Source organism: Pyxicephalus adspersus, chromosome 4 (genome assembly GCF_032062135.1).
Source record: "Pyxicephalus adspersus chromosome 4, UCB_Pads_2.0, whole genome shotgun sequence".
In the NCBI taxonomy this organism is placed as follows: domain Eukaryota; kingdom Metazoa; phylum Chordata; class Amphibia; order Anura; family Pyxicephalidae; genus Pyxicephalus; species Pyxicephalus adspersus.
Window position 1 is genome coordinate 109,799,963 of NC_092861.1, and position 23,719 is coordinate 109,823,681.

The 23,719-nt window shown below is 36.6% G+C and overlaps 1 protein-coding gene across 3 annotated transcripts in view; it reads right to left on the reverse strand.

Annotated features, from left to right (window-relative positions):
* Window positions 1-23,719, reverse strand: part of PLEKHG1 (pleckstrin homology and RhoGEF domain containing G1) — a 137,880-nt gene that overhangs the window by 84,263 nt on the left and 29,898 nt on the right. For 2 of the 3 annotated variants that reach the window (XM_072409274.1, XM_072409273.1), the window contains exon 2: window positions 13,496-13,570. The exons of the other annotated variant lie outside the window; for it this stretch is intronic. In XM_072409274.1, the coding sequence (XP_072265375.1) occupies window positions 13,496-13,544 (49 nt within the window). In that variant the 5' untranslated portion in view covers window positions 13,545-13,570. The remainder of the gene's footprint in view (window positions 1-13,495; window positions 13,571-23,719) is intronic. 3 annotated transcript variants of the gene reach the window in all.

The following is a 23,719-nucleotide window of genomic DNA, read 5'->3' on the forward strand; positions in this document are numbered from 1 at the left end:
TGAACTCAAAGCAAAAATAACAATAAAAACATGAAAAACCCTTTAAAAAACCACCTTTGTTGCAATAGTACGTCTCAATCTAGAGAATTCACCCATACTTTTTTATATAACTAAATGCCCTAAGCTTGATGTCCAGTATCATTCAGCTCACCTGAGCCCAGGTTGCCCTGGACCTGCCTCAGCTTGTTACTGGACAAAGAAAATAGAAGCAGCACAATGGCACAATGAATTAGGCCAGTGGTCGCCAACCGCTCAGCCAGAGTTGTAGACCACCTCTCCCATACAGATTGTAGGTATGGAACGGTGGACGGGTTGTGCCTCTGAAGTGGGCGGGTTCTGGCATTATGACATCACTCTAGGGGAAGTTTCCTCCCCTTTGAGTGACACACAGCTTCCCGCGCATGGGCAGGTCAGAGTCCGTGCTTTTAGTGGTCTGTACGTCTGAAAAGGTTGGCGACCACTGAATTAGGCCACCTCTCTGCTTTCTTTTTCTATTGGCATCCTTGTCCACACAATAAGTGATTGGATCATTGTGCTGTTACTATTTCTCATACTCCATCCCCAATGTACAGGAACTGCAAGAAGCTGTTGACAGATCATATACTGACACATCTTGAATTTAAAAATACAAATAGTTGTGAGTTAATGGTTACGGAGCTGTTTTAATTTGTGTTCTTTAATATCTGCTTGGAATTCAGCTTTACATTATACTGTTCCTAGTCTTTCTTCACTTCTGTGCACCTTGATCTAGTTAAAGCACAACTATTTATTATAAATACCAAGTTGTATTTCTCTAAGAAACAGCAGAAATGTCTATACATTGCTTTATACTGCTATGCTGGCAACATGTGGTTTAGCCACATTCACATCTGGAAACTGCTTGACACATCTCGTCATGAAATTTTTAATTACAAACTGATAATTCAACTAATTTGTAAAGTTTGAAACGTGTTGAAACGTATACAACATTTCACTGCATTAAAATAAAAAAATGTATACTGTAGCTATAACATAAAATACAGTACAGTTATTCTTTGTTCCAACCTGTTGCTAAGAAATGTAAATATAACTTCTTATATGGGATATGCTGGATTTTTTTACCATATTTTTCTGCTTCCCTTGGCACCGAGCCTAATATGTAAACAAACAGCAGTACACTTATATAGTTAAGGTTTTAAGCAGAACAAGAGGCGAGGCCTGATTTTCTAATTGGGACACTAGTTTTAGTGATAATTGTCTACAAGGGGAGATTCCTGATCATTTTCAAAAAGTTACTAGGACAGAAAAGAAAAGAAATTCTTCCTAATAGGAGATGGAAAAATATAAATTGACGGGGTCATAGGCCTCCCTACACAAGTGAAAACATTTGCTAATGCCTACACTTTAGTTGGCGACCACTGGCCTAATTCATTAGTAGAAATTGGAAAAACTGTCTATTGCTCCTTAAGTTCTTTACTTCTGCTTATTCAGACACTGAAAATAAAGGAGGATACAAGTATGGAACACTTTTTTAAAATTGCATCAAGGGATTCTTGATAAGTGGAATAATGCTCCCCATGAATGAGAAACAAAAAGTTCCTTTTGAATAGAAAGGTTGAAAATGATGGCCTTGAATTTCTCTAAGTCTTTACACAAGAGAGGCTTATGCAGGCAAATAACATGCATGAAATATGTTAAATGCACATATACTCTTACTTTCTATTTTTGTTAAAATTAATGGTCTGGTGATAAGATCTCTTTAAACCTGACCTTGACGTTACAGTACATATAGCCAGGAATAGTGGCAAGAAGTATTTCCATCTGATATCACATATCCTAAAGTACACTAGATATGCAATATGTCTCCTTGTAAAAAAATAAACTAGTGTCCCAACATAAGGGTGCTTACAATATTGAGCAGTTGGGTAAAATCTAAACATTACAAAGTTGTGTATATACCCCTGACATGGAACAATAGTTCTGAATAGTTCTGAATTCTGATCATGGTGCCAGTCGTTATAAAGATAATAAGGGGATCTCGGGTTAGAGACTGCTGTGTATTCCAGCTGAGTTATGCAGTATGTATCATGTTTGTTAAAAAAATGCAGGAAACCTCACTATTACATCGAACTATTAGTTAATAGTGCTGAAAATAGTTCCTATTCATTTTAATTCATTTTTTTTTAAAGTGACTTAGTCACCAGGACTATAATTACAGGGGGAAAATGCTGAGAGCTAAATTGCAGGACCATTCTCTAATAAAAACAGTAAGGAAAAAGTCAGAAAGGCAGCACTGTTAAGAAAGCCATGTTTGCACTCAAGGAGTGCCCCTTTGTCAATATCAATGCTGATAAAAAAACACTCATCCTAGAGGGGACTGTGGTTTTGTGGGATTCAAGGGGCTTTAGGTTAAGACATGGCTAAGCTTTAGGTTTAGACATTCCTATTCATGGGAAAGAGGGTTGGACCAAATCTTGACTTGGCTAAAAGTCTGGAATACAGTGTAAAGTGGCTTTGTTTCGGATAAAATTATGCAATTAAATTTATATATATAACTTGCTTTGTGTATGATTAAGTACTGATTCAGCCTGACTGTTGATCAACTAATGATTTTTAAGATAGAGTACCAATCATAGCAGATCTTTCTCGTGAACTGTTTCTTGGTACTTGATACTGTTCTAGCCCCTAAAATGATATTTTATATCGTTTTGATGACTTTCACCTAAGTTTTACTTGACAATGTTTAACACTTAATATACTTTTATCCACAGAGGGCAATGTACATCCTACAAAGGTTTACCCAATGGATCATCTGCAATGGGGTTACAAGTATCCTTGGGTCCTGTGTCCCATAGAGGTGGAGATTGTTACAGCACTGCACCAACATTTTAGCATTAGGAGACAACCTCTTGCTATGAATGTGTTTTCTTTTATTGGGGCTTTTCTCTTTTTTCTTGGTCACCCTGCCAGTAACACACTTTCTGTTTTAGGATGTCAAAACTCACTCACTTTACTGTGTATATGGAGAAGCAGACTTCTTTCCCTAAGACAGAAAGTGTTTTAAAATTACAGAACACTGTACAATAAAAACTGGATTCAGGGATACAAAATAACATTGCTGTAAATTCCATTGCTGTCATACTTTGTATTGACTTTGTTTTATCAAACTGCAGATCAAAGGGATAAGCTTTGATTTTGCAACCTTACCTTTGATTTTGCATTATAATAAAATTTGTTCCTAGTTAAATATCAATATTCAACCCTTAATAATACATTCCTGCTTTTCACTATACATATATATATATATATATATATATAGTAACAAAAATTTGAATTAGAAACAAAAGCGAGTAAAGAGATATCTATGAATGTATTAGACGTGTCAAGAGTTTAAATCGCCTGTGTAGCCCTAGTCTTATTCCTATAGCTGGAAACAGAAGGCAGATCTTTTCTTTTTATGTTTCTCTGCATTTGCTTGTACATGCTCTGCAGAACCCATAAGTAATAATTTTTAACCACCTGCCATAAAACACTCAAATTACAGTCTCCTGCAGCAAAAATGATGTCAGACTGTCCTGGAATTGTTTGTTGACTTAGGTGAAGCATATTAGCTCACCAGGAAGATAACTCTTTGTTATCAGTCAGAGCTTTGGCTACAGTTAGGGCTGCACCTGCACATAAGAAAAAGTAGAATAGTTTTTAATAATAGTCATCCTTAAAGAGAGATAGTCAAATTACAAATATAGCAACTGCTGGAGCTGAGCTAGAATGTATTAGTGTGGATTCCAGGGTTTTCATCCCCATCATTTATTACCTTGTAAATCATTAAGTATGTAAAATAAGTACCGTATGCAGCCAGTGAAATTAAACTGGTATGTAATTGCAGTTAATGAGCAGCATTCTCCTTCCAGGACAGTAAATTACAAAAGAGAATAAATAGTAAGGATATGATGCTTGATCCTCTAAGAACAAGTGTATAGACAAATGCCAGCCTTCATATTTGTCTTGCTAAGTTATGTAAAGTCGTGAATAAAAAAAAACAAAACAGTTAACATGTTTTATTTAGCCCACCTAAATGAACATTCAGATGGCTTTAATGACTATAATACTTGCAATTATAGGTTTTGCCATGTTAGCCGATTGAAGAGTGACAGCTGAGATTTTCTAAAAGGGCGTATAAGGACGCAGGGATCTGTTTGTCATTGAAGATGTCTCTCTTAATGTCTGTGTTGAAAAGTATAAAAAATATTGCTCTCACATTGATATGACCTTTTTGTTTCCAATTTTTTGTGACCAATTTACAAGATTTGTAAAATTATAAAGCTGAGGACCTAAAGAATAAAAAGACTATAGCCTTCAGTTTTTGTTCTATACAAAACTTACAGAACTAATTATGAAATCTAGGTTTTTACTAAAGATATATATTTACATACAAGCACTTCAGGTACATTTTAAATATATAGAGAAAAAGAGATGTCATATGACTATCATCAGCTGTATGTGGGAGAAGTCAAGTAGAGCCAGAAGGTCTTGTAGAGAACTGGACATCTGCAGAATGGAAGTGAGCCCACTGCAATGGCCTTGCAATAGGATTCAGAGGCAAAAAGTGAGTGGGAAAAAAGTAGGACAGTTTTTTTAGGTAGAAATAGAAGCAGGTACAAGCAAAGAAAACAAACAAGAATAACAACAAACAAAAAAAAAAAAACAAGAAAGCCACAAGTACACACGTCAGATGATTCACATCCGATAATCGACTTAACAAGAAAGCCCTCCTGGCGGATTCCCCCCACCCCCTCCACAGAATAAAACAGCAGTCAGTCATGCATCTTTCAGTTTTTTGTCGTTGGAAAGGATCATGAAAGATTATTTCCAACAACAAAAATTGAAAGTCTGTACGCAGCCTTAATCCGCCTTACTTTTTGTGCCATTTAGTAAACATACTAACATGCTCATTGAGTCCTAAGTTATCCTCTGCAGTGCCCCTATGTTGCTGATTGCTTCATTCCTCATCCCGTGATGTCATCTTGGTTTAGAAACTGACTCCTGATCTTAGCCCTGGTGACTATTTCCAGAATGGTCCCAAAACATTCTTGGAAATGTGAAGTGTATATCCCAAAAGGGTTCAGACAAAAGGTCAAATTATACCACTCTCTTACGGCAAGGAATATGAAAACTTACATGTGATTTATATATACAAGGGTTTATTCTTTTATAGGGGATAATTTTAATAGGCTAAAGTCTAAAGAACAATGGTAAGTAAGAGAGGCTAAATTAAAAAATATTAAAAAGTTTTAGTCAGGTGCAAGTACCTAGGTTCAAATGCCTGTTTCTTAGATTGAACATTTAGAGTGATGACAAAATATAGGGGCTTATTTGGACTCGTATCTTAGACTCATAACATTAAATACCTTAAAATTATATCTAATATATTGAAAGTTTATTGACCTGTAGAGCAGGAGTCGGCAAAGTTTTATGGCCACTAGGCCATTTATGGGGTGGGTGGGAGCACACTAGGCTGGACCCGCCCTAATGGCTCCCCCCACCACCAGGAAACGCCCCCTGAAGTGAAATCCCTGTCCCCTGTGTGCATTGCGGAGTAGAGGGATTTACCTTCAGGGAGCTTTTCCTATTTACCGCGCCGGTAGTTCCTAACGCTCCCTGGCCGATCTGCCGGCAGCCCGTGGCTCCAGATCTGGCCCGCATTAGGCCGGATCAGCCAGGGGGTGTTAGGCCGGAATGAACTACCGGCTAGGCTGTATCTGGCCTAAAGGTTGGAGTTTGCCGACATCTGCTGTAGAAGACAGCAAATTTCAGAAATCAAGATTTAAAATATTTTCTGAAAATAAGTTTATTGGTGCCTTTACCATTTCTTGTGATAATGGTAGTAACAAACAAAAAGTAACAAAATTAGAGTTGCATCAAATATGTTTTTTTCTAACACTGCTAGTAAACGGGATTTAATGTCCTTTTATAATTCTGTGTTCCTAATATAGAAGTAATATTACACGCCTGATTGCTGCTCGATATAAATTTAAATGAAAGTATAAGTAAACATGCCCAGTACTTAGGCATCAAGAGAACTTTCCCACAAACTATAAAAGCCCTTGGAGCTCAATCCAGATTAAGTGGATAAGGCTTCCTTACACCATCCACCATCTCAAGATTTCCACTACAATGGTCTCTTAGGTGGAATTTCCCCACTTGACTTCAGAAATGTATATTGTTTCTTTTCTTTGCAAAAAATGTCAAACTATTTAACATGTCTAAACCCTTACCTTTACATATGTATATTTAAATACTTGTGCTGGGAGCTTAGGACGTTGTGGGAAAGTTTGCATGAAAAGCTCCTGAACTAACAAGAGGAAATGCTAATGCTAAGCAATCTTGTGGATATGACCAGAGTTAGGTTTACAGAGCACAATTATCTTTACTAGTTTCTTATAAAAATGTGATATTCTAAAAAAAATATTCATGAAGCAATTCGTAGTTTTATCATAATTTGTCCTGGAATGATCTTAAATTTTTTCTTTAATACGTTTAAAAAAATGTCAAACTAGAGGCAATCTACATTTACGTATAGACTAAAATATTTAGGTGTATGCTTAAAGTTTAAATCAACTGAAGTTTGAATTATTCATATACATTTCTGGTGCATCAAAACAAAGTACCAAAGGTTTTTTGAGCAAGTAGCCCACACCCTGTCTCTTTCCTGCCTGTTAGTAGGAAGACCTTTACTTTATGGGTCTGATTTATTAAAGCTCTCCAAGATTGGAGAGGATACAATTTCATCAGTGAAGCTGGGTGATCCAGCAAACCTGGAATGAATCTGGTCCAGGATTCAAATTATTTGCCAACAAATAGGAAATTACTTTTAAGGAATCCATTCCAGGTTTGTTGGATCACCCAGCTTCACTCATGAAAGTATCTTCTCTCCAGCCTTAGAGAGCGTTAATAAATCAGGCCGTACATGTGAAAGTAGCAGTCTCATTGCAGGGGTCTGACATGCTCCTTGCTGAGTCAAATCCAGAGCTTTCCATATATTTAGCAGCAGAACCAGATAGATCTGTTATTCTGTCTGAATATGCAGGATCAGGTTTGGGGGGGGGAGCAGCTAAAATCTTCTGCCCTAAAACAAAGCAAGAATGTGCAAAGTAGCCACATGAACTGGGTAATGTTTTTTTCTACAGAAACTTAAGTAATTATTACTTTACATCTGCCTAAGATCATATTCATTTAGCTTTGTATATAAGCTTTTCTATAAATGCAGAGTTATACTGTTATCATTAATTAATACGGTATGCAGCTGTTCCTGATCTAAAGGCTGGAAAGGACCCAACTCTGATGTCTATTGTCTATAGCTGCCAATGTGGGAGGGTGTTACAGGAAACCTCACTTGTACAAAGGCTTTTGAAGCTCACAAGATTGCACTGCCACAATTATTGTGATGGCATCACTCTTTGTTAGTTTGTAAGGATGTGATAACAATAGCAGAGCCTGAAGGAAGTAAAATATTCATATGGTTAAATTTTTAGTTTGCATGACATTGCATATACTTGTCTTCATTTATGACAGTGCCTAAAATATTAACTGTAAAAGCTAAATAAAATGTTTTTTGGATTTATAGACATACATTTACCACCAGATACACATTTAGGTGTTAGGGTTAGGGTCCAGAAGCAAAACTTTCCCAAGTCCCAAGCATATTGGCCCTGATTTATGAAAGCTCTCCAAGGCTGGAGAGAATACACTTTCAGAAGTGAAGCTGGGTGATCCAGAAAACACGGATTGGATTTTTAAAAATCCTTTTCTATTTGCTAGCAAATGTTTTGAATCCTGGACCAGATCCATTCCAGGTTTGCTGGATCACCCAGTTCACTTCTGAAAGTGTATTCTCTCCAGCTTTGGAGAGCTTTCATAAATCAGGGTCATTGTCTCTCTCAATCACTCTCTAACAGGCCAGACTCCTGCAAGGCCTAGCCTCTTACATGGCACTTTCTCTCTTGCTGTACTTGGATAGCCTCACTGGTGGCAGTCTCTCTAATACAGAGGTCAGCAAACTTTTTGGGCCACTAGGACATTTCAGGGGTAGACAGGAGCACACTAGGCCGGAGTCTCTCTCGAGTCCCGCCCTAATGACACCACCCCCACCAGGAATGCCCCTTGAAGGTAAATCCCTCTCCTACGTATGAAGTGCTAATGCCGGCTGCAGTAACTAGGGAAGGGAGCCACCACACGGAAGCTCACGAGCTGCATCCGGTAACTTGTTCCAGCTCCGCCGCAGGTTGCTGGCTAAGCATTAGGCCAGATCGGCCAGGGGGCGTTAGGCCGGAACAAACTACTGGCTAGGCCGTATCTGGCCTAAAGGCCGGAGTTTGCCTACCGCTGCTCTAATAGAAATGTCTCTCACATGGCAGTCTCTTTCATGCTTTAATAGGTCAGCCACTCATATGGCAGTCTCTCTCTCACTTTATATTGATAGTGTCTCACATGGTAGTAACCCAGTCTAATAGGTTGTCTCTTACTAGCACTCTCTGTCTCTTGCTCTACTTAAATTGCCTCCCTTGTGGTAGTCCCTCACTAATAAAAATGTCTCTCATATGGCAGTCTCTCTCATGCTCTAAAAGGATAGCCTCTTATATGGCAGTCTCTCTCTCTGGAAAGTGTTCAATAAGATCATATACTGAACTGTATGTGTATGGTCAGTGGTCCACAAACCTTTGGTCATATATTGTAAATATAGCTTGAAATATGTAGGAATATATACTCAGTTAAGACTTCTCTAAATGCAAAAAAAAGGAAAAACATAAAAAGCGATAAAAGCGATAAAAAACATACAAATAAATGTAAGTTTTTTTTTTTTACCAACTTTCCTATATAATAAATTAACTTATTTGTAAATGCATTGATTATTAGGAATTAAAGAAGTTATTTCTGACCTTTTTCTTAAACTCTAGTTACTTGGATGCTACACTGACCCCCTGGATTCTGTTCTTTTTTTTCCACTGACCTGGAACAAATATGGAAATGAGGATTGTCAGAACTCGCTATCTGCATATTTGTTCCAGGTTATTGACTCATTATACCCCTATTATACCCTCAATATACCATTTATTAGCATTATACCCTAACATTTATAGAATGACAGAACTCATAAATAATAGCCTTCAATGTTTCTGTGTCATTTATTAGGGATGATACCTGAAGCAGGATAGGAACACTGAAAAACCCTTTAGGATTTTTGGTAATGAGGTAAAATTGAAACCTTTTTTTTCGAGGAACATGGATGATACTGAAACATTCAGGTTTGTAGCAGGATTACTGGAGAGTACATATTTGAGGACTTAATATATGGACACCATTCATTATGTCTTTTTGGCCAGCCAGACAAACTTTTTAAAGCATAAACATACTATCATTAAATATAAAAATATATAAATACATATTAGAAAAATAAAACAAATGTATGTAAATATTTAATACATAAAATATAAAATAAACAAGATATGAAAAAGAAAATCAGAGAATCTAAACTAAGCAAAGCATTTTCTGGATCTGGCCTAGGTGAAAGTTGGTTCAGGTGAGCTCCCATGAATATGTACTTGATTGTGTAGCCAACTTGAGTTTGCAAACCGGGTGACTGGGAATCCCACCCCAGCACTCACTGAAATAACTAGCAAACATTGAGCGTTCCCTTCCCTTGGCCATTGAATCTCTGAGAATTTAAAGGTGAAGGTCTGACTGGTGGACAACAGAGCCAGTAATTACTTAGAGACACCAGTATTTAGTCTGTGTACGACAAAGTATTGGGTTTATTTGCATACTGGCTACTAAAGCTGATTAAAATTACCCACTAACCCTTCTATTTGCCCATGGAAGCGAAAGGATGAACCCCTAATTTGCAATTATCTTTGCACCCCAATCTAATCAAGCTGGCTACCTGCAAAGTACTAGTCACATAGCAGAAAATTAATTATATCCTTTTATGTGAACAAGGTGGAAGAAGCGTAATAGGAAGGTAAGTATTATCAACTGTCGAGGCTGGCATCAAAGCAAACAATATAACTATATAAATGTACATTTCATTGGGTGGTCTTCTGTTCCGCTTATACCTTTGTAAACCTGTAACAGTTGTGTTTTATAACATAGATTAGCCCTTACTTCTGTACACCTCACTTCCTCACCTATGTCAAAGTGATTTATGTGCCTGTTGCCATGATTCATAAAAAAGAAAACAAAAGTTACACAATCATTAAAGTAACAGTAGTTGTAAAATGAGCTGTCACAAAGTTGTACTTTTTATACATGCTCACTCTTGTTGATGATCCTAAAATCTTTGAAACACTTGTGCAAAGACTACAATCACTTATGCAATTCCAACCTCAGAGCTGGATTTACAACCAGTACCAGACTGCCTCACTGTACATTGCCCTCTCAAACCTAATATTAAAGAGTAAAGAGGTTAGAGGTGACATTCCTCCTAGCACTACAATCCACCACTTTCATGAAAAGAGATGATGTGCTGGGTTAAACAGCTTTTAACTTTTGTATATACAAATCTACAAATCTGAAAGTGGTCTTTTTATCACTATACCCCACATCACTAACCATAATACAGTTATATGTGCTTAAATATATCAATTTTGTATTATAATATGACCGCATATACAGGTAAATTATGTTGCTTTAAGCTTCATTTTCATTGGAAGATGTGGGGGAGGTATGACTAAAACAAAAACAGGCATAACTTAACAGTTTTGGGAGCTATCTTAGAATGTAGAAGAGTTTTGACAACAAACAAAAATGTGCATTGGGGGGATGTGGTTGCTTTACAAACAAAGGTTTAATTCAAATAGTAATTCCATTCAACACAAATATTTAAGTTTTTGGCAGATTCCAGCAGATTTAATGCTCTTATAAAGTTTGTGCTTGACTTACCAGGTCTAAACAATAGGGGGTTAACTCTTACTGTAAGATGAGAATAATACAATCCAGCCAGTCTAACACACCATATAAAATCAGCCGAGATCCTGCCACATTGACTGTAGTGAGACATGTCTAGACACTGTCTATTCCTAAATTCGCCAAGATTTGCATGATGTTGCAGTAAAGTTGCAATACACTAAATATTAACCAATTTGAAGTAAATGGTAGCATTTAACCCCACTCACAGGGCCTGATTTAATAAAGCTCTCCAAGGCTAGAGAGGTTACACTTTCATCAGTGAAGCTGGGTGATCCAGCAAACCTGGAATGAATTTCTTCAAAGTCATTTGCTATTTGCTAGCAAATGTTTTGAATCTTGGACCAGATCCATTCCAGGTTTGCTGGGCCATCCAGCTTCACTGATAAAAGTGTATCCTCTTCAGCCTTGGGGAGCTTTAATAAATCTGCCCCATGAGTCTATTTGACAGTCTGTGCTTTATACAACAGCTAAACAACCCCGTTTGAATATGAAGTTGAGATCTGGAGAGTGGAGATCTTGAGGATTCCACTGTTGACCAAATTTTTAAACGTATAATTGTGTAGCTATTATACTGGTCCATTCACTGATTCTTGAACAAGTTTCTGCACATTTTGTCTAAGTCAATAACTTAAGGTATTAAAGCAAGAGGGTTAGCATGACAACAAGGCAACTAGCTATTTCAGCCATTTGCAGCCTGCAAGTCCTTTTCAAGAGAATCAAGAATGGTTTCTTTTATTTCAGCTCTGTTATTAAAGTAAAATGGTTAATATATGCGTTCCCTGCCAACCCCTTCTTCACTTTTGTATCATGAAGTGGTGTGGCAGGAAAGAACAACTAAGCACAGCAGGCAACCAGCTCTTCGGAAGTGCTGAATTCTGAACAGTGATCTCTGCAATACAGTGGAGTTTGGCAGTACATGCAACAGGATAGGTGAGTATGCAGGTGGCACATTTATTTGTCATGGAACATGATTGAATGCATTGTACTTTTTATATAAATGATGAAGAACCAGGATTTGTGGTAGTCTCACTCGTAAGCTTGTGTTAGGTAAACCATACACTATGTAATATTGTAGATCAATTAGACCAGCTTTTCTCAACTTTTTAACACCTTAGAAGAGAACCATTGAAATAACTTTCAGCTTTAAAGGAACCCTCTGCTATAATTACTATATAGACAGCTCCCAGTACATAAGCTTGGTGGTCAGTAAGAAGAATTCCTCTTATGTTGCTGGCCAGTGGAAGAATGTCATCCTTACAGATATAATAACTGGTGTCAGTTAAACTGACCTGAGAGGCATAAATTACTCATTGCTCAGGAAACTCCTAGCAACCTCCAGAGCAGAGGTAGGCAACTTTTTTGGCCACTAGGCCATTTCAGGGATGGACATGAGCACACTAGGCCAGACTCTCTCTCGAGTCCCGCCCCAATGGCACCCCCCACCCCCCACCAGGAACGTCCCCTAAAGAGAAATCCCTCGCCTAAATAGGGGAGCCACAGCAAGAGGACGCTCAAGAGCATGCTAACACCCCCTGGCCGATCTGGGTTGCCAGCTGGGATTAGGCTGGATCGGCCAGGAGGCTTCAGACCGGAACAAACTACTGGCTAGGCCGTATCTGGCCTAAAGTTTGCCGACCTCTGCTCTAGAGGAACCTTGGTTGAGAAACACTGAATTAGACAATTCATTGGATGAAAACCTCTCATCAATCAAAGCAATGCAATATATGATTGTATTTACTTCATAATGATTGTATTGGGCATTAAAAATCCATTAATGCCCTATGTCAGTTGGTTACCATTGTGTTAAAATTGACACAACTTTTTGTGGTATGATTGATATTTCAATCAAATGTAATGGTAAAATCTATTGCAATTTAGATCAAGGGAAAGGGAAATTTTTTTTTCAAATATAGTACTGGTTAAAAATATTATTCATAACAACGTTCAGCCACATTTAAAAAAAAAGCTTCTTACAAGCCCATTTGCAAACTTTTTTGAAATGAACTCTGATCTGAGCATTCTGCAACAGCTGCTATGAGCAGCAAGAATTATTCCTGTTGGCAAATATTTTGCACATAAATTGCTGTACAAATTTGCAATGCTGTTCATAAGTTCTATGCATAACTACATGTGCCAGGCAGCTCCTTCAGTACACACTAAACCGTAGGTGGCACTGATAAAAGGTGGAAGTCAAGTAAGAACAAGTACAGATCCTTTTTATTTTACTAATGCTTCAATTAAACAAATACATGTTAATAAATACAAAAATGCAAATATTTAAATATACATTTTAGTTTTTCTAAAAATATACATGTGTAGTTTGTAAGGACCTTTTGAGTTCATACATATAAATACATATCTAGCAAAAATGAAAAGTAACCTGTGCAATGGAAATTGCCTTCTACATCGGAGTTTAATAAAGAAACACAATGAAACAAAATGAAGCTCCAGACTAGAGTTTAAAATGCCTTCCAGAAACTATGCAATGTTCTATTGTACTGCAGTGCAGCTAGAAAACAGAAAGACTTCTTTCCATTGGCAACATAATACTCACCTTCATTCTGCGATGTGGTTTCTGTACCCTCTGGTGTTTTATCTGGCATCTCTGCTGAGACCTGGTTGGCAATACCTGCAGGACAAAAAGAATGGAAAGGATTCTCATACGCAGCCAAGACATTCCAGTTAAAGGACACCTTTACACAGCGCTAAGGGTAATGTTTCAGGATTGATTTCCATTAATTTTCCCCCTTTTTTTTGTTTTGGCCCTTTGGATACTGAAAAGAGCTGTCCCAGTCATTTAAGATGTGTATAGTATAGCTGACAGGGTAAGGAAACACAAATACATAGCTCTACAGCAATTGTAGAAAATTGCCCACACATCACACATGCCTGAAACACAGACAAGCTCTTACAAAAGAAAAATGTAATTGCAATTGGAGTCTTTTTTTTTTGACAGTTTTGGTAAGATTTCATATCTTTTTTTTCTTCAATAATCACAAAATAAAACATAAACAAGAGCAATATTCTGCTAATGCACTAAAGAGGTGTTAAAAGCAAATAGGTGTAATTTTTGTTTGGTTAGTTCGGCTTTAACACTATCAATTAAATATTTTGTAGCCAATGTAAAGGTGCATCAGAGAGCAAACAGAAACAGAGAAATCTCACATACATGGAAAGTTTTTCTATTATTTCCCCTGCAATTAAAGAGACACTGTTGTCCCTGTGATTTGTAGGGATGATGTATGGGCCAGATGAAAAAACCATAGTGTGTGTTAAAAAAAATGCAACATCACTATATTTATAAATAAATATTATACCTGTAATAACAGTGCAAATACTTTGAATTACCCAGGTTAAAAAAAAAACTGAAGGATTCGTGTAGCACTGCTGCCTAATTGTATATGCACTTCAAATCTTAGCATCAAAGCCATTTTGTATATTTCTGTCCAATATATGCTGTCACTATACCTATGGCATTCACTTTTATTAAAAAAAAATACAAAGCAGGCTTGAAATGAAATCATTCACACATACTGCAGCTGTCATCCTGGGATTACTCAGCATTTGTTTCTACCCATAAAATTATAACCACATAAATATTTCAGAAAAGCCAGAAGACATGGAAATTCCTTTAAAACCCAGGACCTTTTCTGGCAAAATTAAAAATGGTGACAAACAACTGTAAACAGAATAATAAAAAAAAACCCTATTCTGTTTACCTCTACAGGAAGTCCTAGAGGATGAATTAAACATTTTTTCATTTACGAAGTGGACAAAAAACAACATGCAGCACATTTTTGCAATATATGCACATTTCCCCTTTATTACCAGATCAGGGTAAGGGGAGTAAATATATTTATTGTTAAAATACATGCATTTTAATAGACATGGGTGGCTATTCAATAAGCAGTCTTTCATAGAAGTAAATATAGAGACTTTAAAGTTTTAATTAGAACTCTTCAATGTTAATCAACATATGTAATTGACCTGATTTATTAAAGCTTTCCAAGCCTGGAGAAGATAGACTATCATGGGAGAAACTGAATGATCCAGCAAACCTGGAGTAGATCTGGTCCATGATTGAAAATATTTTTCAACTAAAAACAAATGACTTTTAGGAAATCCATTCCAGGTTTGCTTAATCACCCAGCTTTACTGATGAAAATGTATCCTCTCCAGCCTTGGAAAGCTTTCATAAATTAGGCCCTTTGATTTAGAGGAGTTGTTGTCTGTATAGCCACCCTGATCAATTCTCTTGAAAGTGTATAGGCCATTGCAGGTATAATGTTTTAAAGCTGTGTATACTACATGTCTATAAGAGACATAAAGTGTTACACATTTCTTGGCCAGTAAAAGCCTTAAAAAAATATTGTCCTTTTGTTATTTTCATTTTAAGAATACTAACTTTCATAAAGCCCATTTTATTGAGCATTCTGTGTTTTTACTGACTTCTGTATCTGCAATCTTAATTTTCAGGAGCCAAAATCTTTACTTTTATGGTAAATGTTTAAGCAGAGTGGCGTTTTCATGCAATAATGCTATGAAAGTAAAAGTATGATATAACATCAAAATAATGATTGACACTTCTTTCTAATTTTGTATAACAACTCAACATTCTATTCATTGTGTTTGGGGGATAAAGTTTTCTTTTAACTAGCCTGTGACATCATGCACAACAAACCCTGTACGTGAGATGTAAATGATTAATGTTCAAAGGCATTAACCACAGCCTTAGGGTATTTTAAAGGGCTTACTGGACCTATCAGCTGTATGGCTTGTATATGCGTGTTTATGTACTATTTTATCTAAAATCACTTAAAGTCTCACATCAATCAATAAAATGCTCTGCACTGTTTTATGTTGTGATTTTAAAAGGACTCATACTGCTGCATATATGTAATTCCAGATAATATTTCAAAGTGTGCCATGGGAGAAATACATTGGCCTTTATGGTTGTTGTCATGTTAGCTGTCTTACTATGGATTTACTAGTTTCTGAGTCACAGATCTGAAACAAGCATGGTTTATCTGAAGTCAGTACTCTTGATCTACATTCTTGCTCTATTAAAGTGATTTACAGGGCATTTAAGCCAAAAAGTCACCATGCCAGTCAGATGACTGGAAGGAGAACATCTAAAGGCCTGGACTTTCCTGGCCTGGACTCTCTTTTGTTTAAAAATGTACTTTTTATTGTGCGGAATTTACAAAAGTAGGAAGAGGTTTTGTTTCTTGTTGAACAGACTTTTAAAAGTGTGAGAAATAGGATAATATCTCCATAAAAATCTCTACTGTGTACTTTAAAACCGCAGTTTACTAGAAAAGTGGGGATAAGCCACCAAGGTGGTAACCAGAGTTTCTGAAAAAAACACCACTATTCTTCATGGTGTTCTATGTTCTATGGTGCTTTCAAAGTAGCAAACATTTACTGGCAAAATTAAAGTTTAAAGGAATAATTGGTAATGGATGACCACATCTACAAACACCTAAATCTGCCCTACTCGATAATGCGTAGTTAAGCTGCATACACACTTCCAATAGTTATCATTGGAAACGAACAACAAACTACCAATCGGACAAAAATCGTTCACAAAAAAGGTGACCAATGACGGCAACGAATGAGGATTGTCGTTGGAAATGATTGGCCAACAATCGTTTGCTATCTATCGTGTGTACGGTCGTTCAGGGATCGTGCATGTTTCTGCAATATACTTTCTCCTTTACATGTCACTTCCTGTATAATTCAAATGATTGTATCTAGCGTGTGTACACTAATAGTGGATTATATTTGAACGATCCTATCGTTACAGCATGTACAGAATTGTGCACAATATGGTCGTTCAAATATATTTGTGCATAATCGTTGATCTGTGGTAATCGTTCGTTTTCTAACGATAATTATTGGAAGTGTGTACCTAGCTTTAGTACCAAAGTTAAAGAACAACAGCTATGAAAATGAAGGGCCAAAATATTTTAAACATAAAATGTTATCATAATGTTCTAAGAAGGGTATTCCCCTTACTTTGGGTAGGTTTTTATTTGTGTTGCATCTACAGAATAGAAAATAATGAGAATCTTTCTAGTGAGGCAAAGTTAGCAACAAATTGCACTGACAAGTTATACATTCACGATATGCATGCACATATTTTATTAAATTATTAATTCAATGTAGGATAATTAATAATCTTTTCAACCCTTGTTTTATTGAACATAAATGTTTATATCTACTGGCTGGAGTTGAGCTTTAACTTTGTCAAACACCCTTTTCCCCTTGGAATATTTGGCAAAGGATTCCTCCTTTAATTTGATGATACCCAAGAGCCCAGAAACTCACTGAGGCTGAAATTAGCTAGCTGGTTTACAGTCATCTAAAACAATTTGATTTTTATTTACTTTTTTTCTACAAACTTTGTATTATGGATTGAATTGGAGTTGACATTTTTTTATTCTTTAAAACGGTCATTATATATGGGCTAGATAATAGTAAAATATGCTGTATTTGCAGTATTGAAGCCAATAATTTGTCAAGTTTTATATTTCAGACTGACCTTTCCAGAGTAATTTTTTGCTACTTTGCAAGGACACTACACACTAGAAACACTGTTGAATCTAATGTTCTACTCCCTCAGCAGATAATTTTCTACTCAGTAGGAACACCAGCTGTCTTGTCCTTTTATGCAAATGGATTACTAAGTTTATGTAGTACATGCCCTAAAGTCTGCACTTTTCAGCAGACAAATATACATAAAGAGATAGTTATAAATCTACTTTTAGGTAACATCTTTGTAGACCAGTCAACTATGAGAGAAGGTAACGTTGTATTCAATCATCTAATATAAAAAAGACCTGACATAAACTTTTTTTTCAAATTAAATACATTTTGACAAAGTACTTAATACCTGCACCTGTCATTGTGATACAAAAGTTCCTAACAGCTAAATTTAAGACAATTGCCATGACTGGATGAAAAGTGCTTAAAGTGTATTTCTGGTTCAAACTAAGGTGTGATTTTGGTGATATTTCTTTATCTTCCTGTCCACAAAACGTAACAGGTAAATTGTCTCTTATAGACAAATTTCTCCTCTACTAGTGGATTAGTGATTATGATACAATCTTGGATTTCCAATGGCTATCAATATATTGAGAGAATAAAGCTCCTTACAAGAACACTGACAAAAGCTATGTTCTGATCCCTTTTATAGACAATTAAAAGAGTATATAAAACATTTCAGCTACACTTTGACCCAGATTGCTGTCTATGCAGAAAAGCTGTTTCTACACTATATGTCTTTAAGCAACATGCCCAAATTGTGTATGTGTGTATTCAGAACAAGCAAATAATGTTTAAAAGAAGGAAAGTATTTCTTTTGTTAAAGAATGCATGTTCATGAGTAGTTAAATAGACAACATATTATTAGCTTAGAATATGATCTGAGTAGATCATAACATATGGTACAACCTTATTTTCTCAAAATGTATATTGTAATTGTATGGCATGAATACTCATGCCCGCAATATGGTAGACAGGCTCAAATGAAAAATTATGCTGTCATGAAAAACAATTGGGGCAACACACGTTTGAATGGTGAAATATATATTATTATAAATTTATATTATTAATATATAAAAATATTGTCGTCTGAGTCTATCAAAGGTATGACTTTATATTCTCAATTGGCAACAAAGGCATGATTGAATAAACAATTAGATTTTATTATGGCCAATTTTAAGAAACAAGGGATACAAATAGAAACAAGATAAAGCTGTTCTAAATTTTTATTATTAAACAGTATATACATATAGCCCCAACATATTATGCAGCAATGTACAATAAAAAGGAGTTGCAAATGACAGACAGATACAGACAGACAGTGACACAGAAGAAGGAGAGGACCCTGCCCAGAGAGAGTTTACAATCTAAGAATTTATCATATATTCCATTCTAGCGGCACCATTAATAATTTCCAGGTAACATGTGCTTCCAATGATGTATCTGAAATCAAATATTAAAGGAAATTAAGGCAAAGGTAAAGGTACATACACAGGAAATCTCTCATCTCTGAGAGTTAATCATGGGGTAGATTGTGTACAGACATCCCTTTATGTGCAGAAAAATAAAAAAGGAAACCTGATCCGGCAAGACCCTTAATGACCGCAGTATAGATTAAGGATGAAAAGTTGTAACCTGCAAACACACATTTTTATACCAGAAAATCTAATGATGACCAGATGACTTTATGATGGTTTTTTGACAATACGGTACAACGCCAGCTGGGGTATTGGTGGATACCATGGTTGATGCGGGCCAAATTTAGAACAAAAGGAAGTGTAATTGGGGGTTTACATTGTCTAGCCAATTTCCTTAAAATTTCTCCACCGGATTCAGAAAGGTTCATAGCAGCACATAACATCAAAGATATAATTCTGATCTGCTTCATTGGAGGTGTTCAGGAAAAACACAACCCGGCACCAACAACAGTTCTGCAATGGTATATGATTGACATAATACAGTTATGTACCCATTAGTTATGCCATAGGATATAATATGCAGAATATGGTAATGTACCCACTGGCAGTATATCTAATGCACCTATTATGCCAATAAAAACAACCATCAAATGGAATGCCTTTTACAGTAAAGAATGAAAATGAATAAAAATAAAAAAATATATTCAGTTCATTATGGTTATCACTTGGAATGGACAGTAGAACAGGATATTACCACACCATACCAATTTAGCGAGGGGCAACTCTTAGATCCTCTCAGAAAACTAAATCAGGAATTGTTATCCAGCTCATGGGTTGTTCTTTTACTCTAAAACAGCCCAACCTCATACCTTCAACTATAACAATAGTTGGTGCCAACACTATCACTTACTGATATTATCTGCATTGCATCCCTCAAGACAATTTCCAAGCCCCTTTCTACACTTACTGGATGCAATGTAAATCATACAAAGCCACTTTAATGTCACTCCCCAATGTCTTGTTATAAATTAGATTTTTATTGGCTTGTTTAAATAAGCACTATTGTGTTCTTCCACTAAAGAAAAATTACGTAAGCAGTATTTATGTATTTGGCTTTGTGATAGCTTTATGTAACAATACAACCTATGTTATGTTTTGTGCAAAAATAAAACTAACAATGGAATATTTCAGAAAGGTAAACATTTATTTTGCTTGTTCTTTAAACACAGTAAGAGAAAGACCTATCAGTATGAAAGACGGTTTTTAACAGGTGTGCTCAGACTAAACTACAAGGAAGCTTAACTCCAATTAAAAGGAGAAAACATAACAAACTACATAATATCAAAACATATTGCATTAACCAAATGCTGGGATATCATGCAAACCCTAAACCTGTAGAGCAACATTATTTTTAGAGAAAAGTCTGCAGAAGAAGGTTCAACCATGAAAAGTTTGGTGCAGCATCTGAATGACTGAATACACAAGCATGTTTTTCACATATATTAGTAGACATAAAGTATTGTTAGTGATTGACCAGGGGAGAATAAAAGAACCCGGCAGATCTATATCCATTTGATTAGAGTGTGCAATGTTTTTCTTTATTTAGTACATATCACCTTGGTCATAATCCACTATTGCCTTCACAAAGCTGATCAGGGAATGTTTGCTGTTTTTGGCTGCATCGTGCCACTGACAGTATGTATACATTCTAATTTGTTCTCGGTATCAGTGGTGTAACTTATTATGTCTCTCCTGAGCTCCAGGCAATCAAAGACAAAGTATTTCTGTCCCTAGTTCCTGGCTAGCAACTGGCTGCCCCCCAAACACTAACAGAAGACACTCCTGTACTGATCTGCAAATTAGAAAATAGCTATGGTTTGAATTTTGGGGTTAACCAGCAAAGGTTAGGATGAAAATTTTTTAAACCCAGAAATATCAGCATTCACTTTAAAAATTTCACCCCAAAACACTTAGCGCATTTCCACTGTCACCCCAATATACTTTCTGCACCTCACCTTTCCCCATGTACACTTAACACACTGATATACAAATGTACTCAAAAAACGAAAAGGTTCAGAATAGTAATTGTTACTGCAGTGTCTTTCTATAAAAATTGCACATAGATTATCCATAGTTATCTCTCTAATAATGTCTCGCTTAATCAAAATTGCATATGGCAACAAAGAATACCCACTTGAAGGCACCATACCAACAGACAGTGTAACTATGATCCATCAATTAATGAAACGCAGGTTACTTAAAGTTTCCCTTGTAATTAATGTTACTTTCAGTGAAGTCCTGGACAGCTTTAAAGACACAGTGAACAACTGAAGGGCCCGAAGGCCTGAGGACGACAGGCCATCCCACTGTAACTGTGGTACATGGGTAGAAATTGGGAAAGTGCTGCCCACAGTAGCTAGGTCTAATAAAGCTCCGTGCTATTTGGCTCTCTGGCTGTCTGCAAGTTGATAGTGGAAGGCCACTCACTTGGTTGCAGATAACTTACCCAGCTACCTCTGCCTCATCAGAATGGTGGAGAGTATTTTATAATATTTGGATACAGTGAATATGCACTGGGACCCAAGGAGTTGTGGGAAATCAAGATAAAGGAACTGCACCCCTACTACAGGTAGGTACTCTGCTACACTTCCTAACATAAAACTCTACTCATTCTTCTCTACCTCCATCTTCTCCTGATCCTGTAGACCAGAGGTAGGCAAACTCCGGCCTTTAGGCCAGATAGGGCCTAGCCGGTAGTTTGTTCCGGCCTAGTGCCCCCTGGCCAATCCAGCCTAATCCCGGCCGGCATACCGCGGCGGAGGCGGAACAAACTACCGGAGCTACCGGTATGGTGTGGTAATACAAACTACCGCATGCGGCTCTTGAGCCTCCGTGTTGTGGTTCCCATCTCTATTTACCGCGGCCGGCGTTAACGCTTCCGCCGCCGGGTAAATAGGGAACATTCCCTCTCCTTCGTATGCATTGCAGAGGAGAGGGATTTCCCTTCAGGGGGCGTTCCTGGTTGGGGGCAGAGCCATTAGGGAGGGACTCGGGAGAGAGCCTGGCCTGGTGTGCTCCTGCCTACCCCTGAAATGGCCTAGTGGCCAAAAATGTTTGCTGACCTCTGCTGTAGACCATAGAATTATATATTTAAATAGGTATATTCAACATGGGATAACATTTGGGTAAATACCAATATTTCGTAGCAAGCTTGTGTGTGAATATCAAACACACTAAGTTTAACAGATTGTCTTATCTCATGTGCAACAAGACCCAGTTGTAGCTAAACTCATGAGCTATGATGCAAAACTGAAACCAGTGCTCCGTAATCTGCATTAGCCATGGTAAGTACAAAACTGCAGAAGGCAACTGTTGGAAGTCAGATCAAGAATATTTAAAATAAAATATCCAAACTTAAATACAACTTGATTTTTGTCAGCTTCATCGACATACCAACGGCATTGCTATCCTAATATAATTAACCTTCGTTCCAGTTTAATCAGGTGCCTGTTTTTATCCACAGACAGGGTTGGCTGCTTCTGAATAGCGTAGCTGCCTTACAAAAGGTATTAATGACAATCCCATTTCAAGTGCATTGATAATTCTGGCCTGGTTCCTCTCTCTCTTGTGCAGATGACAGATAGTAAGCTTGATTTCCTTGGCTTCAAATACTGCCTCGCTATTGATAAAGAAAACAAAGCTAATGGCTATGGACTGTTTGGGTGTTTGAATAAAAGAGACACAATTAAGCATGGAAACAGAGTCGACATGAAAGAAAAGTGCAAGTAATTTAAAAAAAGGAACAATGCTGCTCTCCATTATGTTAGATTCATTCTCTTCTTTTTATTCTGTTTAAAAAGGAGTGAAGATAAATATGAATAATTTTGGTACAGTTCTCAAAGTTAACTTGGACATAGAGTAGAAGTTCACTAAATAAAGGTGACTGGACACCAAGATCATTGGCATTGGGACAGGAAACCATATGTTTTTAATACATTGACAAAGGTTCTATCCCTTACCCATTGTAATGAAAAATGTGCTGTGTTTCAGTAAGTGTACCAGATTCCCAGTCACTTTCTAAACTGAATGAGGGTAAACCACCCAAATGGAAAGATGGCAAATATAAACCTGGAATTAAATGTATTTCTTTTTTCACAATGTCTACATGTAAAGAAAAGCTGGGCTTTAAAAATTGTTTTGAATCACTGTACAGCTAAACCAGTCTAAATTTTAAAAATTGTGAAAAATTGTGTAATGAGAACAGTTACAGTTAGTTTGGATTGTCTGCATTAAGTCTGGGATTGGTCAAAATAAATAAAATGGTAAAGTTGTCAATTTAGGGATTCACAAAGCACTATGGGTTTAGCTAAAAAGACAATACAACAGATGAAGGTTGCTTTATGCCTTCCTTTTTGTCTAATGAAAAAAGGACACAACCGACAACTGCTAGAGAGATGGATTTCTACATAACACTAACATGCAATATTTCATGTTTAGCTAACTAGACATAAATATTTAAATTTAGTAGGTTAAATGTTTTATATTTCTTACATTCTGACCATAATAAAGAATATTTTTCTAATTTCTCAACCTAATATAGAAAATATGTACAGAACTACTATATACATTTCCGTTAACAGAATTGTTTTCACAAAAGGTGTTTGGGTGTAATAAATAGGGATAAGTATACAAGAAATATGTGTATTAGAATATTTGCTGTCCTGTGTTGTCAGATAGAGAGAGATTGGAACTCATTCAATTCCTGGCCTGAATGTTAACTAGCTGAAAAACAGGGAGTACCCAAAGACCGATCT